This window comes from Mesoplodon densirostris, chromosome 10 (genome assembly GCF_025265405.1).
Source record: "Mesoplodon densirostris isolate mMesDen1 chromosome 10, mMesDen1 primary haplotype, whole genome shotgun sequence".
Taxonomy (NCBI): domain Eukaryota; kingdom Metazoa; phylum Chordata; class Mammalia; order Artiodactyla; family Ziphiidae; genus Mesoplodon; species Mesoplodon densirostris.
In genome coordinates this window covers 26,046,828-26,063,466 of record NC_082670.1, presented here as the reverse complement: position 1 = coordinate 26,063,466, position 16,639 = coordinate 26,046,828, and the positions used below count along the sequence as shown (strand labels likewise).

Here is a 16,639-nt window from a genome sequence, read left to right as displayed (position 1 = left end):
ATCTGGCCATGCATCACATTTTTCACAATCTCCTAAGATAAGTGAATGGGAAACACTCTTTAAAAATGCTAAAACAAATTATACATTGAGTACATCTACAAAACATTTTGTGAAACAGCTGATGGCAAACTTCAATTCTTGACTTTTTCACTCATTTAGTCACCCATTTATTCATTTATTCCCTCACTCAGCAAACATATACTGGGCACATATTATGTTCCAAAGATTGTACTAAAAATTCAAAGATGTTTGCCTTCAAGGTACTCAGTCTGGTGAGAAGGCAGGCTTGTAAAGTGATGGTTGTAGAGCATGAGATGAGCTATAATGGAATTGAGTGATAGATGAAACAAGGACATAAAGAGACAGAGTCCCAACTGCATGTGGGAGCTGGGGGCATTCCATAGGGGAGCTATTACATTGCAACGCACAGGAAGCCCTGTGTCTGCTCCTTCTAATCACAATTCTTTACTTGCCTCTTTCATATATGCCTTCTTTTCTTATCTACCTTGATGTTCTTTCTAGGTTACTCCAACAGTACACAGTGCTTTGCTCTCACTGGGTACTCAATAACTATTTGCCTAGGTTGGGAAAAAAACCCCTACATTAAGTCACTGGGGGAAAGGGAGAAGCTACAGAAAAATTACCATAATACACTTTTGATCTCATGACCAAAGCTTCTTCTCCATACAACTCTATTGCCATCACACAACCTTCAGTGGTTAATGCTGGCAAAATGCTTTTCTTGGATGTGACAGAGTCCATTTAGCTTGTCCATGAAAACTAATATATATACGCATATATACTAGAAGAAGAGGAACTAAATGAGGTTTTTGTATGACTGCTATTACATTATTTCTTAAAAATGTCATAGTAATTGACAGTTATTTTTTTAAAACCTAAACATCTATTTCCTACCATGTAAAGTGGAAATATGTGAATTACTCGGTTAAATATATCTCTGTACAGCACCCCACCAGATGATTCAGACCACACGATGATAATTACCTAGAAGTGGTTACAAGCCCAGACTCTGGAGTCAGACAAATACAGATTTAAATCTTGGTTCTGCACATTCTAGCTGCGGGACCATGAAAAATTAGTTAACTTTTCTAAACCCTTATTCCCTCAAATGCTGAAAGGGATAATAATTCCTACATGTTAAGGTTGTTGTAGGGATAAATGGGAATGTTTATAAGCCACTTAGCATAATGCGTGGCACATGGAATATGCCAGATAAATGGTAACTATTATTATTGCTAGTTGGGGTGGATAATTGCTGGAATAATTGCCCAGTTTCAGTTTGCTTTGTTCTTCGTAGATAGAGCTTTGTGTGTGAGAAAAGCTGATAGATCTAAGAGAGTTTACCTTGGACAATGTAGTGAAAGAAGCAAGAAAAAGTCGAAGGAGGGTACTGTGTACAGTACAGCACAGTGTTAAAAACACGGGTTCAGTCCTGAATCTTCTATTAATTAGTTGTATGACTTGGGCAAGTTGCCTATGTGTCTCATCAGCTTCCACATCGATAAAATAGAGGGGACAAGAATATTTATCTCCTAGGATAGATCCTGTCCATGGCATTAAATGAGATCATTCATCTGAAGGTCTTAGCACAGAGTCAGAAACATACTCAACAAGTATTAGTTGTTAATGGAAGGGCTGAAGAGCAAGAGAATCACAGAAATAGGATGTCTAGATTGAAGAAAGGAAAGGGAAATTGCTCCTGTAGATCATAATGCCTCTTTACCTCACCCTTTACAAGTCACACAGGAAAATCATTCCAATTCACAGTACGGATTATTTAAAAATGCAATCAAACAGTGTTATGCCTTCACTGCCTGGAGACCAGACAAGTCGTGGAAGAGGGAGAGACTAAGGTGGAAGCAAGGTGCTCTTTGGGTCTTACAAAGCATCCCCAGAAGCTTTATCCTCCTCTGCTCAGGATAAAAATCCCTGCAGTCACATATGCCAAAGGTTCTAATATTTTCTGAGACTCCACTGTGCCTTTATATTTTAATACCCTGACATCTGGAATCCTAAAAGTCTAATGTTTAACCATAAATATCTGCTGAGATTAAAGAGCTATATACCAAGTTTCAATCTTTGGGGCCTATAATTGCTTGGGAAAAGAGAATGGTATTTCCCCCTCTAGCTAGAAGAAAAGACCTCTACAAGCACATATATTGGCAGACAAATTTTCTAACAACCGTTTCCTCTCTCCATTCTGTCCTCTCATTTTCTCCCTCCCTCTCCTTCTCCCATTTTATAATACCATCTTGCTGTCATTCCCAGGGCAAATGAGAAAAAAGAGAAGCCTGGAAAACTTAAAGAAAAGACACATTTCGAGACCTAGCAACAAACAGTTGAAAACATGCTGGCTGCTTTCTGTTAGGCGGCTGAGCACACGTCTCCACACTGAAACTTGAGTTTCCCCATTATTCAGTTACAAACCACTTCATCACTCTATGTACTAATGCCAGCTTTATTTTCTTTTTCACCAACCTCATCTTTTATTTTTGATTTGAGGCTAGTCACTTTTAAGATCTCCGTAATGGTTTATAACTTTCTTTCTCAAGAAGTGTCCAAGAAGTAACACGATTTGAAAAATGTTTCTTACTCCTTCCTGGGAAAGAATGGGAAACTCTCACCTGCCCTGAAGGTGGATTTGGTCAGAAGTCCCAGTCAGACCACAGTACTTTGCTGGGCATGATGCTGAGGAAAGTGTGGGAAAAGCTTATCACGAGTTCAGACTTTTAATACAGTGATTCAATATATAGTTTAAAAAATAAACTTAACATTGAACCCATTTATATCCAGTGATATATTGTGAAAGTGATATGCTGAGGTCATTTAACTCACTTCAGCACTAGGAAAAAATAATCTGAATTTTTAAAAAAGGTTTAATATATTCTTATTATTAAAGACTTAATTTAGATTGTAAATACTCCTATGTCTTTTAAGTTAATGTTCTTTTCCCTTTCAGAAATATATCCAGTGTGTATATAAGCAAGGATGTTTATGTCTGCTGGCATTTGGAACAGAGAGCTTATTCTTGACTTTTCATGAGAAACTGAAACTGCCCGCTTTTTATTTTATTTTTTAATTTAATTTAATTTTATTTTTGTTATGCGGGCCTCTCACTGTTGCAGCCTCTCCCGTCGCGGGGCACAGGCTCCGGACGCGCAGGCTCAGCAGCCATGGCTCACGGGCCCAGCCGCTCCGCGGCATGTGGGATCTTCCCGGACCGGGGCACGAACCCGTGTCCCCTGCATCGGCAGGCGGACTCCCAACCACTGCGCCACCAGGGAAGCCCCGCTTTTTAAATTAAAAATACTGTCTTCTTAACATCCTGTCTGTTTACTTCAAAGGGGGCGTATAACTCTATAATAGTGATTCTCAAACCTTAGCACAGCAGAATCACTTGGGGAGCACGTCTGTGTGTGGATGTGTGTGGATGTGTACGTATGCATGTGTGTGGGTGTATGTATGTGTGTATATATGTGTGTATGTGTGTGTATTTGTGTGTATGTGTGTTTGTGTGTGTATGTGTGTTTGTGTGTGTGTTAAATACAAAGGTTTGGGCTTCACACACCTATCGACTCATGCAAACGAATATTTAATGCCCTAGGTGATTCTGATAATAAGCCAGCTTTGGAAGCCACTGTCCTAAGCACATCAAATTTACCTCCTAAATTGAAGAAGGAGGACAAGGGCAGGAGAACGAGGGGGTTTTATGTTTTGTTTGTTTGTTTCAAAATTTCCAGTCTATTGAGAAACAACACACTTAAAATATAATGCAAATTATCAGGCAAATTAGACATACAAAATGAAAGCCCTAAGTTTTGTTCATTAGATCCAACAGATGTACAATTACTGTCAAGTAGCTCTGGTTCTACAGGTGACATTTCTGTCATCACCTCACTGTGGACCGGTGCAGTCTGTGGGCAGCACAGGGCGGTGGACCACTCATGGAGTCCTGTGTCTGTTGGGCCCCCTCAACCCCAGCTTTCTAACTACACTGCCTGCTCCCAGCCTCGCTCTCACCACGATCCATTCACTCCACAGCAGCTTGTACGATCTTTTCAGAAAGTGAATAAAATCCTAGCACCACCTTCCAACACCATCTTACTAAATGACTCTGGCCTATAAAGGGGCTAAGCTCTGACTACCTGCAACTACGCCCCCTCTCATTAACTATACATCACTCCCATGGGTCTCTTTTCCACCCACCCCTCAGACACATTGAGGCCATTCTGGTATCAGAGCCCCTGCTCTGGCTGGTCCCTCTCCCTGGAAAGCTCCTCCGTCTGCTTAGAGGAGTGATTCCTTGCTCCTCATTCAGGCCTCATTGAAATTGTAACTCTATTTCTAATAGCAGCTCCCTTACACACACACACCACACACACACACCACACCACACACTACATACACCCACACACACCTGAAGCTACCTCTCTAGCCCAAAACTCTGTTTTATTTTCTTCATACCTCTCATCACTATTGAAATATTTTTATTTATTTGTTTATAGATATAGATATATAGATATAATCTCCACTGGAACATAAGTTTGATGAAAGCAGGAATGTTTTTCACAACTACAGTTCCCATCCTTAGAAAGGCACTGGTAGACTACAGATGATCAAATGCATTTGCTGAATGAGTGAAAATGCCAACTTCAGCACATCACGTGCAAAAGGTGCTCAAGGGATGCTAGCTTCCATTACACCCTCTTTCTACTTTCTATATCATGGCTAAGAAATTGTAAAATGCCATTGAAACCAAAGCTCTGATTTCTTTCAGTCTTCTCCCAATAACATCAGTAGCCATATGTACAAAGTGGGCTGAGAGGTGATTCCATGCATCTGTAGACTGGGACAGACAGGAAATGAGTCAGAAGCCAGGGTGGAAAGCTCTAGTACTGATCTAGTCCTACCTAAATGGGATATTAATTTCAAGACTTTGTTTTTATAATTTTGGATTTTCAGATGATCAGATGCCTCCATCATCAAAAGAAATTCTTTCCAGAATAAAATGCAAATGGTTCTTAGAGGTTCTCCTGCCTGGGATTAGCTGCCTTGTACCCTGTTGTCATGCATGTTTCCAAGTTGGCTGCAAATGCGAACTTACAGAAAAGTACAAAACAAAATTAACAGCTCACTTTCCCTACACACCCTGCATTACACAGATAGCAAAACCCACTGGCACAGTGTTCCTCATAGCTGATCCACGTGGATAATTTTTGCTCCCAACACCGGAGCATATGACAATACATTGGGACCTGTGGATATCTGTCTGAATTTTGCATGTGAACTTATATGTGCAAATAAAATTTGTATTTTTCAAATTAAAAATAAACCTCAAAGGCAATGGACTCCAAACTTTTTGTTAATAAAATGGAGAAAGGCCAAAGGGTGTGTTAAACTCAACGCCATTTGGAATAAATATAAGAGCTGGTTCCAGAGGCCTCCATTTTCATCTCTGCTGGGCTGCTTCCACTGTTTTATAGATGACCATAGATCCTTGTCTTGAAGAGGAAAAATACAAAATAGACATATATTCTCTTAAGATTAAATTTGTGCTTTTCTCATCCACCATATTGTGGATAGAAACTGGAAAGTAGCATAAAACTATGGTTTAAAAAATGAGAAGGGACTTGAACTAGGGAAGGAAGCATCTATTCCTATTTTGGACGTCACAGGAAAACACTCCAATCTTGTTAGTACCTGGAAGGCACCATTTACTATGCGCTGTCTCCTTCATGGCAAGAAGACACAGACTGTATTTGTAGTGCAATAAACAGTGGATTTTATTGTGGGAATCCTTACAGTTGGGACCTATAGAAACCTCATTTAAAATGTTATAAAGCTTTAAAACATCAGGAGTTTAAGGCAGTCCATCCTACACACCTCCCAATATACCTTCAGCCTCCCACACATATGCTCACGCTTGTCCATATGCTGATAGTAAGTAGCATGTAATATTATAATACCTATCAGAGTTTTACCATTGAATCATGTTTCACAACCAAGACAAACAGCAGTGAAAAAATAAAATATACAGCTTTTCAACCAGCAGCAAATATGCTTGTGCCTAAACAGTATATTTATACCACATGGTAAGCACCACCTAAGAATTCATTGAAAGAATATTATTATTCACACCTGGAGTATTTGATGGACATTTTAGAGGTCCTTTTTGCAAGAGACATTTTCAATGTCACCCCATATCTTCCTGGCATTCACCTTCACATACCAAAGATGGCTGCTACAAAAACCTACCACTCCTTTCTGAGGAAGGTTTTTCCTTCCTCAGAAGGAAACCTTCCAGGAAACGTTTTTCCTGGCCATGGGAAAGAGCATGATTGGCCTGTTCAGGGAAAGCCAAAGGGCTGGAAAGTTAGTGTACCCAGGAGCATCCCTCGGCCAATGAAGAGTAAGGTTTTGAAGTGTCAACATTTTAGCTTCTGCATGGCTTAGCTGGGACAACCGTGGGTCACATCTCCAGGAGTCCCCATTTGGGGCATATTGAGTCTGAGATGTGAATTATACCTCCCAGTGGAGTCAGTTGGTTATAACAGACTACAGTTCAGGGTGGAGTCTGGGCTGGAGATATAAATTCATCAGCAGTAAATGGTATTTCAACTTTGGACTTAGGAGCAAGATAGGAAGAGAAGAGGTCTGAGGACATAGTCCTGGAATATTCAAAACTTCAAAAGAGAAAGGGAGACTAGAAAAGAAGTCTGCAAAGAGTCATCCAATGAAGTAAGAAGAAAGTTGGGAAAGTTCTTTGGGTGTACTTGCAGCCGTTTCCACCTGAACAAAAATGTAAACTCAGAGTTGTGTTGTTTGTAGAAGTAGAAAGAAGATGATCTCTCCAGGGGTCCAGATATAAAAGTTGATAGCCGGATGGGCTTGTAAAAGCAAGAAGAATAAGAAGGGATTTTGATCATAGTCCCCCAGGGACAATTAGAAGATGGAGAAAAGGAAGGCAAAAAGGAAGGCATGCCATCTAGTCTACCACCCTTTCCAGAGTGAGGGCATTTAGCTCTGGTGGAAGAGAAAGATTCAGTATCCAGAGGAACTGCTTCCGAGGCAGACACTGCGAAACGCTGAGCACAGAGAGTGTTGCTTCAGGCCCAAGAGACCAACCTAGTGAGAGGATCATTCTCTTCACCTGTGCACAGGTGGGTGTTGGAAGTCTGTACCTTTGACATGGACAACAGGCAATCTCATGGAGGGCAAAACAGTGGTACTGTGACATCCCTTAAGCACCCAACATTCCTGAGATAGAGGTGAATTGAGCAGCTTACTGGCACAGACTCCAACTCTATTGCTCAGTTCCTCTCCGGGATATTTTGTTCCCACTGGACCACACAGCCAAACCAGCTCTGTCCCATGCTTGTTCCCTCTACTGGAGACATCGAGTTCAGATAGAACTGACCTGTGTTGAAGAAGGATCCAGTCCATTCTGCTTCAATTTTAGGAAATACAGAAACTGGTGGAGGCAGACCCAGGGCTCTCCCATCCAGATCCTTAAAGAGATATTTTCTAGGACTTTCACAATCAGATTCAGAGCAGACCAGCATTCCTAAATCTTTCCTGGGAAGATAGATAGAAAGCAACTCTCTCATTTCCAGGATAAGCCACCAAAAGGAAACATATATTGGTAATGCTGACATTATTAAAAATAAATTCAATAAAAGTTTATTATTAATAACATGTTACCTAGATATGAAATAACACTCTATAGAAAATGTTATTTCCCAGTTATATGGTCAAGAAAAAAAGACAATTCTTATTAACCAAATATTCTGGATATCAAGTTATATAATCTTTACATAAATCACTAATTTTCTAAGATGCAAGATACAATAAAATGTCCCTAACTAATAATATTTATTAAACATGATGTGATCAATGCTTTATGGAACTTTGAGGCCTTGCAGTATTTTAAAATTATCATTATAAATATCAATTATACTTGTGCTATATAAAAACAATGTAAAAAAAGATGTTCTCATTCAATAAATATCTATTGAAAACCTACTACTTGTACTTTGGGGAATACAATGGTGATAAACATAGGCATCAGAATTTAGAGTCAAGCAGGGTATATAAACAAGTTATTGGCAATTATAACATTGAATTATAGAGAATTTATTTGATTTCCTCTCATCTAACATTTTTAGGTACCATTTGTAAAAATTAAATATTTATTGCATGCCAACCATGTGTCAGGTATTAATAGTACAAAGAATCAAATGCTAATATCATTTAGCTTTATAACTATTTCATCCCATAGGTAAGACTTGAACATAAGAAAAATTGGACAGTAGAAAAAAATGACAGAATAACACAAATTGTATACCTAATAATGTTTAGGTTCCAAAAACGGTTCAGGGATGGGCATCAAAAAGAGATTGGTGTTGGGCCAAATATATAAACTTTCTAATTAGGGTGCTTTTCCTGATTCTTTTATTCCAACTAAAGAAGTTTTCCCAAAGTTATAGGAAAGAAAAAATAACCTATTTTCCCTGCTCTGACTTTCCCACTCCCTCTTACAGTAAAAAAAAAAAAAAAAAAAAAAAAATTCCTTGTCTAGTTTTCAGATTCTTGAATAAAACTCTCAGATCATATGTTCAAGAACAGTAGTTACACCTGGTCTGAGAGCAAATATCTATCTAAGCCACATGGTTCATTCTAGGGATTCCTAACAGCAGACATGGTCTCCTTCCCCACCAGTGCCTGCACAAGGACACCCAAGCCTCCTTCTGAAAACTAGTGACACCATACTCCATGGAAGCTTCAAGAATCAAGGTCAATTTTTTCCATTGATTTAGAAAACATCCCAAAGAAGTATCTCTAATAAAGATAAAACAATTAAACAATATCAGTAAAACTTGCAATCCATCACTTCTGACAGTTTTGTCTGCCAGAGGACATCATGTGGTGGATTCCAGATTCAAGGAAGAGAGAAACAGTCTCTTTCTCTTCAGTGAAAGAGATTGCAAAAATCGTATCTCAAAGGGCACAAATATAGGAGGGTAAAGAATTGGGACCAATCAATCTACCGTATTTTTCTAGAAGGACTTATTTCTATTCCCATTGATGATTTTATCCTTGTTTAAAAAACATGTTCAGGTATTTGGAGAATTACTAAACCCTTCATAAAGATGGCTTACTATAAATACCAAAACTGGTACCTGGTTTGTAAAGGAGGAAAGTAGAACTTGTTTCTATCTTTGATCCTTAGCATCCTGGTCCTCTCTGCCGTTATTAGAGGCACGATTCCAGTGTTCTCTGCATTGGACAGAATGCAGACATCTAGATCATCGCTATAGCAACTCTTCACAAAACTAGAAAAGGTCACATCTGAAAAAAAATGTTTAAGGTATTACAACATTATATCATGTAAACTACCAACCACAAATACAGACTACACAACTAAATATTCTTATACTAACGTATGTCCAGGAGTAAGTTTAAGCTACTGTCCAGCGTAGTTCCAGGAGTTTATATAAATCTTGACTTAAAATATCTTTAGTTCTTGAAGACATGGACATTGATACAAAGTAGAAGGGCATTCCAACACATTGACATCTTAAGAGCAATACTTTCCATCAAAGGTTTGATCAAAATCCAGTGAGGGGCCTCCCTGGTGGCGCAAGTGGTTGAGAGTCCGCCTGCCGATGCAGGGGATACGGGTTCGTGCCCCGGTCTGGGAGGATCCCATATGCCGCGGAGCGGCTGGGCCCGTGAGCCATGGCCGCTGAGCCTGCGCGTCCGGAGCCTGTGCTCCGCAACGGGGGAGGCCACAACAGTGAGAGGCCCGCATACCGCAAAAAAAAAAAAAAAAAAAAAAAAAAAAAAAAATCCAGTGAGGAGTGAGTACAATAGTACAAAAGAGAGCTGATAGAAGATTCTCTGCATAGGTTGTAGTATAACTGAAGTAAATCCTGGCTGCCCCACCAACTACTTGACAACTTCACTGAGGCACAACTTCCATGTATCAATTTCCTCCTCTGTATGACAGGAAAAGTAACACGTACCTAAGAGATTAGGCATATAATCGAATTAAATATTTCCCTGTGAAAGCTCTTCAACAAGTATAGAGCAGTGACTTTTTAAAGAAATCACTCACTGTCATTATAAGCTACCATTGTGGTTATCAATGCTCAGTAGATGGTCAATTGGACAACAAGCACCAGTCTACACTGTATGCTTCTGTTGATATAATTTCAAAATGCTGTTAAAGCTTCTATGCACAGATGTATGACACTACATTGCTTGGAAACCCAAACATCCTACCTTGAAGTTTCATGATGCCTGAAATTAAATGGCCATTCCTCACTTTGTGCCATGGCTCCTGAGGCCACCGATTTGGCTCCGAGGTAAACACAGGCCACAAAATACCAACTCGACCCCCTCTGGGATTGGACGGAGCTCGATCAGGTGATGTCACGTTGGCAGAACGAGGCTTAGCTCTATCCTGAATGCAGTCAAAAGAGGAGCTGGTGGCCACAATGACTGAATTCCTAACCACAATCTGTAGATTTTCACTATAACACTGTGGAGCAGAAGACACATAAACTACTGCCAAAAGGCCAACAGTATTGTCTACCAGAGTGAGGTTCACTATTTCCATGCCATTCTCCACATGGAGCATGGCACCGTAGTCAAAGTTCTTGAAAGCCAAGAAGCCAGAGATATTGGTACAGTTGTCAAGTCCAGTCTCCTTATAGAGATGAAGGCCGTGAAGACTTGAGTGGGCCACGTTGTCAGACCAAAGAGCTTCAGGAGAGGAGCACCTGTAGCCTCGGATGTGAAAGCCAAGTCTCTCAGATCCTGCCACAACGTTGCCATGGAGATGGATGTCCTTTGCCTGATTCACTTTGATTCCTGCCACCCAAACGGGAGACCAGGCTGACTGTGTCATCAGAACCACAAGGTTATTAGAGACAGAATAGTCCTGACCCTCCAAATCAATGCCATGGCCAGCTGTGTTAAACACTACATTGTCATTTAAAACGATCCCCTGACTAGAAGCTGCACGAATGCCCCCACCACAGCTTTGGTGCAGAGTACAAGATATTATCCAGGATCCTGCCGACACATCAGTGAGTTCGATGGAGGAATACAGTGGCGAACCAAAGTTCTGAATTTCCACATTGAAAAGTTGAAGGATACCTGCAAGCAAAATGCATGTCATCAGGTACTTGCTTCTTCCCTACAAAAGGCAGAAGGATGGTCCATCCAATGGCATCGGGATATGCAGATTTTTCATTAAAATATGTTTATTTTCAGCACCAGCACTATATTTTACGTCATTGAGTCTCACTAACAAAATCTGAATCATTAAAAATATCACAATACTGCATGAAAATTTTCCTGTGCTTTCTGAAGAGTCTGGTGATAGGATGGAAAGAGATGAAAGAAAGACAGGAGAAGGAGATAGGCTTTGGGGATGGGCACAGCTAGCTTAAAGATTTTGGGCACCTGTCTGCAGGGCTGGGTCAAGGAACTGGCTAAGAATGAAGGGAATGTGGTTCCTGGCCACTCACCTCAAAGTCATGTCTCCTTTTAGGGACCCCATGTGAAAGGGCCACAGCCATCCCCACAAAGATATTGCATGAATGAAATGCCAACTATATACAATATTTTAAGCATTTTTAAAGAAGAGTATAAGTGCAAAATTTCTGCTCAGTGGATGTCCAGAAACATAACATTCTTCTTGATGAAGACATGATACAGGTGATAACATATTTTTAAGTGACTTTAAGACCCTTAAATTTTTTTCTGTATTTTATTCTAGCCACACTATAATCCCTGTTTCCTTTTCACAATAAGATTTTCTACATTTTTTATGTCAAGGGAGGATAGTGAATTTTATTTGTACTTTTAAAATAGATATTGTTAAAACAGTATAAAATACAGTCACTAGATGGATTTAAAAATATAATGAGCACTAATTTGTCAGTGTATATACTCTTGGTAAAATAGATAATAACACGAATATAGGGGGGAAATGAGTTGAATTAATAAATATAACACCTAACTCTAATATAGCACTCATTATATACCAGGCACTGTTGTATATGTGTGTGTGTGTATGTGTGTCATATATATATATATATATATATATATATATATATATGTTCTTAATTTTTGTAAAAATCCTATATTTGATAGGTGCTGTTATCCCCACTTTACAGATAAGAAAACTGAGGCAGAGAAGGGCTATGTGGCACGCGACGACTTGGACCCAGGCATATGGATTCAGAGGCTGTACTGTTAACCCCCATTCAGGCTCAGTGGGGAGCATGCGGGATGTGATGGAATAAACAGAACAGCTTTGCACTGAGATTCCAGTGATTGGGCCACAGTCCTGTGCCAACAGATATCACGTGTCCTTAGCTAGGTAGGCCACAGCTTTGTCCCTTACTTCTTTTCTTTCTTCTTCTTCTTTTTTAAAGGTCCTGCCCAAGGTAAACTATAAAGTTATTCCCCTCATTAAAAATGGAGAGAGTTGGGCTTCCCTGGTGGCGCAGTGGTTGAGAGTCCGCCTGCTGATGCAGGGGACACGGGTTCGTGCCCCGGTCCAGGAAGATCCCACATGCCACGGAGCGGCTAGGCCCGTGAGCCATGGTCACTGAGCCTGTGCGTCCGGAGCCTGTGCTCCGCAGCGGGAGAGGCCACAACAGTGAGAGGCCTGTGTACCACAAAAAAACAAAAACAAAAAAGCAAACAAACAAAAAAAAATGGAGAGAGTTGTGTCATTTTAGTATTTAAAGTACAAAGATAGTCCAGCCTTAATCCTCCACTTTCCCTACTCCCTTTTCACAGATGAGAAACCTGACCCCTTGCAAATCAGCTGCCAAGAAGAACCAAGCTATTGTGAGAAGGACAGATGAAGTGTGTGTGTCTTTCTTGATGGTCAAACAGGATTCCAATGTACCTAGATTTCTCAAAAGCCACTGATTAAGGAGACACTGGTAGGTGGTGTGGAAACATTCACAGAATGATAAAACATCTGAAAACTATTTGTCTGGTGATAACACTTTTTGATGTAATTTAAAGCATCCCCCGCCAGCAGCACCTAGCTGAAAGGGCCATGGGACCTGCCTCCGAGAACTCTGGCACAAAGGACACCATGCTATGTGTCCACACATAAAAGCTTATTTTGTAGAATGGAAAGTGGTTCTAGAATCTTGGTCAAGGCGAGGCATCATTATCATTTTACTTAGTGTTCTTTTTTTCCGTCATATTTGCATAGTTATAATTCATAGTTTTAAATTGTACAAGATCTTTTTACTTGTGTGCATATTAACCAACGATTGAAAACTATTCAATAGTAAATACTTAAGATGTCTTGAGCATTCAGATGGAGAATTAAGCAATGATTTTGTTCACGACTGTTTTCTTATTTTTCCTTTTGTTTATCACAATTCTGAGCACAACTTGCTGGATATTTCTGGTCAGAAGGAAGAGAATGACAGAGGTCTCTGATTTAAAAGCGGGAATTGTTAAGTCCTGGCCTGCGTTTCTGCCCTGTAACCATTCAACACCATAGCTGGCACCCTTGACCTACACCTGAAGATGGTACCTCATCTAGGCTCTGGAATATGTTACAGAAAAATGCAAGGGTTCTTAATACAGTGTCGGGACCTGGATTGGATTCTGGAACAGAAAGAGGACATTAGTGGAAAAACATGTGGAATCTGTATAATGTCTTGAGGTCAGTTAACACTAATGCACCAATGTTAATTTACGGGTTTTGACAAATTTATCAGAGTTCTATCAGATTTTCACAGTAAAGGAAACTGGATGAAAGGTATACAGGAACTCTCCATACTACCTTTGCAACTTTTTTATAAATCTAAAGTGATTATAAAATTAAAAGGTTACAAGGTCTTCAGAATCAGGCTTGAATTTGAATGTTACCTCTGCCACTTGCGAGCTGGATGACTTTTCTAACTCTTCATTTATTTAATTCACTCACGTTTATTAAGCACCTAATACTCAGCAGTTACCATATTAGAAAACCAGGGCTGAAAGCCCCAACCTTACCCTCAAGAAGTTCAGAAGTTCATAATGGAGTTTTATAAATTAGTAGGCTATTTTATTATAGACTCAGTTTCCTCATCTATAAAAATGAGGATAGGGCTTCCCTGGTGGCGCAGTGGTTGAGAGTCCGCCTGCCGATGCAGGGGACTCGGGTTCGTGCCCTGGTCTGGGAAGATCCCACATGCCGCGGAGCGGCTGGGCCCGTGAGCCATGGCCGCTGAGCCTGCACATCCGGAGCCTGTGCTCCGCAACGGGAGAGGCCACAACAGTGGGAGGCCCGCGTACCGCAAAAAAAAAAAAAAAGAGGATAAAATGTCTTTCTCACAGAGATATTAAGATTAAATGAAACAAAGTAGGCATGAAAACCATCGTGGTTCCTAGTCCATAAGAAGCATCAAATACAGATTCTCTTTCCCTTCCCCGGGGATGATTTAAGAGCCCTGACCAGCAAGTCAGAGGCTCAGGACCGAGCCAGCTTTGCTGGTGGTTGGGCTCTGGCTTTGGTGCTCAGCTGTAAGAATCGGCCTTCTGTCTTGCTCTGGTGATCAGGTTCCAGCCTGGACTGCAGTTACCGTGGACGAGGGCCCTGTCTTGCACTCCCTCCCTAATTCTCTGTCTTCATAAACTGCAGGGTAGTTTTGGTTTTACACAACCACAACCGGGATTCAGCCTTTGTCTAGCCTTCCAGAGCAGGGTTCCTCCACCTCAACACGACTGACATTTTGGACCAGATAATCCTTTCTTGTGGGAGGCTGTCCTGTGCCTTATAGAATGTTGAGCAACTACCCCCTATATGCCAGAAGCTCCACCAAAGCTGTGACAAGCAAAAATGGCTCCAGATATTGTCAAATGTCCTTCGGCCAGGAAGGAAGGGCAAAATCACTTCTGTTGAGAACTGACGGAGCTGGAGCTTATGGAGAGAGAACTTGTTCTATGAACCAGAAATCCCGAACTTTTTTTTTTTTTTTTTTTTTTTTGCGGTACGCGGGCCGCTCACTGTTGTGGCCTCTTCCGTTGTGGAGCAAAGGCTCTGGACGTGCAGGCTCAGCGGCCATGGCCCACGGGCCCAGCCGCTCCGCAGCATGTGGGACCTTCCCGAACCGGGGCACGAACCCGCGTCCCCTGCATCGGCAGGCGGACCCTCAACCACTGCGCCACCAGGGAAGCCCTCGAACTTTTGTTTTAAGGTCCAAATATTGCTCTTTACCATACTGGTAAAGCAGATATACCCACAAAAAGTGTTCCATGCTCAATATATTTGGGAAACCGTTAGTTCCTTTGCTCTAGGCTTTCTCAGAGCCTTTATTATATTCATGTAAGCAGTGACTTTCTAAGATGGAGTTTTATTTGACTAGCAGACAACTTGGGAATCAATTTTAAGGAAACTACATTTAAGAAAAAGGTACTAATCAAATAACTTTGCAGCATTCCAGAAGAGCTAAAGCTTGAAAGAAATGAGAGAAATTTAACTGATCCCTAAAGCAGTCTAGAATATGAAAATCATTCTTATTTAAATTTACACTATTAATTTATAGCATGAGATGAGGCCTGACATCAAATAGCGCATGCTACTGGGAAAGAGTAATAGAAATTCAGGAAAGAGATAAAATTCAATTGGTCATTAAATCATCTATAATTTCAAAGCAGAGGAAATTTCACATCTGCTGAAGATATTTTTTTTTTTGAGGTAAAAATGTGCCTGTGTGCTGATAGCTAGTATATTATTTTAACATCACACTGATAACTAAGCACAGATTAGGACTGAAAATTCATAGCTTCTCAGAGCACAGAGAAGCATCTATTTCAAATATTTTGTTTTATAAATGCAAATTCCCACCGTTGGAATTTCTGAGTGTCCCAGATGCACAGCCTCCAATTGGTAGTGCTTAGTAACTTAAAATTTCAGTTACCTGAAAATTCCTCCACACTGGACTTCCTGAAGGACCCCACAAGTAGTCTCCCCCCGCATGATGTATCACCCTGGATTTGTATGTTTCGGGTCAGAAGTCCAACCTCTGAAGCCAAACGAATGTGTCGGCCATCCTCCATGACGTGGACACTTCCTGGGGCAATGGGAGTTGGGAAAGGAAAAATTTTTTAAAACCTATTTCGGAGATCACCAGCTGGGGACCCAGCGAACCTGACAAATGAAAACACTCCTTTCCCCGCGGAAGTCCTCCCAACATTAAGGTCTGCTTTTCCTCGGGCGTCCTCCACAAACGTCAGCTGAGAAATGAAAAGCCCGTTCGCTGGTCTCTCATTGGGATCAGAGTGAGCGTGTTTGAGCAAGAATTCATTTCTCCTCAATCACTGTGGGTACCGGGACAGGGATGTCAGGGCAGACCGGTCCAATTAGTGGGGTCCCCAGCCTCCTTCCTTCAATTCCTCAGCGTGAGATTCCCGCCTTTGGTTGTGCATTGTTCCTGAACCTCTTTGAGTGAGGAATCGCAGATCCACTGAGGCAGTGATAGGACTGAAGCAGCAGCGGCAGCGCCCTCTCCTGGCGGGTCTGGAACTCATCACTCCCAGAAGGAGCCTCCCCGGTCTTGCTGGCTTGTTCCACTGCCCACCCCGCTTT

The 16,639-nt window shown here is 41.0% G+C and overlaps 1 protein-coding gene across 1 annotated transcript in view; it reads right to left on the bottom strand.

Moving 5' to 3' along the window:
* PKHD1 (PKHD1 ciliary IPT domain containing fibrocystin/polyductin) overlaps positions 1–16,639 on the bottom strand; it is a 426,879-nt gene that overhangs the window by 96,277 nt on the left and 313,963 nt on the right. The window contains exons 56-59 of the mRNA XM_060110064.1: positions 15,972–16,124; positions 10,306–11,184; positions 9,201–9,369; positions 7,439–7,596 (exon numbers count right to left, since the gene is read on the bottom strand). Of these exons, the coding sequence (XP_059966047.1) occupies positions 7,439–7,596; positions 9,201–9,369; positions 10,306–11,184; positions 15,972–16,124 (1,359 nt within the window). The remainder of the gene's footprint in view (positions 1–7,438; positions 7,597–9,200; positions 9,370–10,305; positions 11,185–15,971; positions 16,125–16,639) is intronic.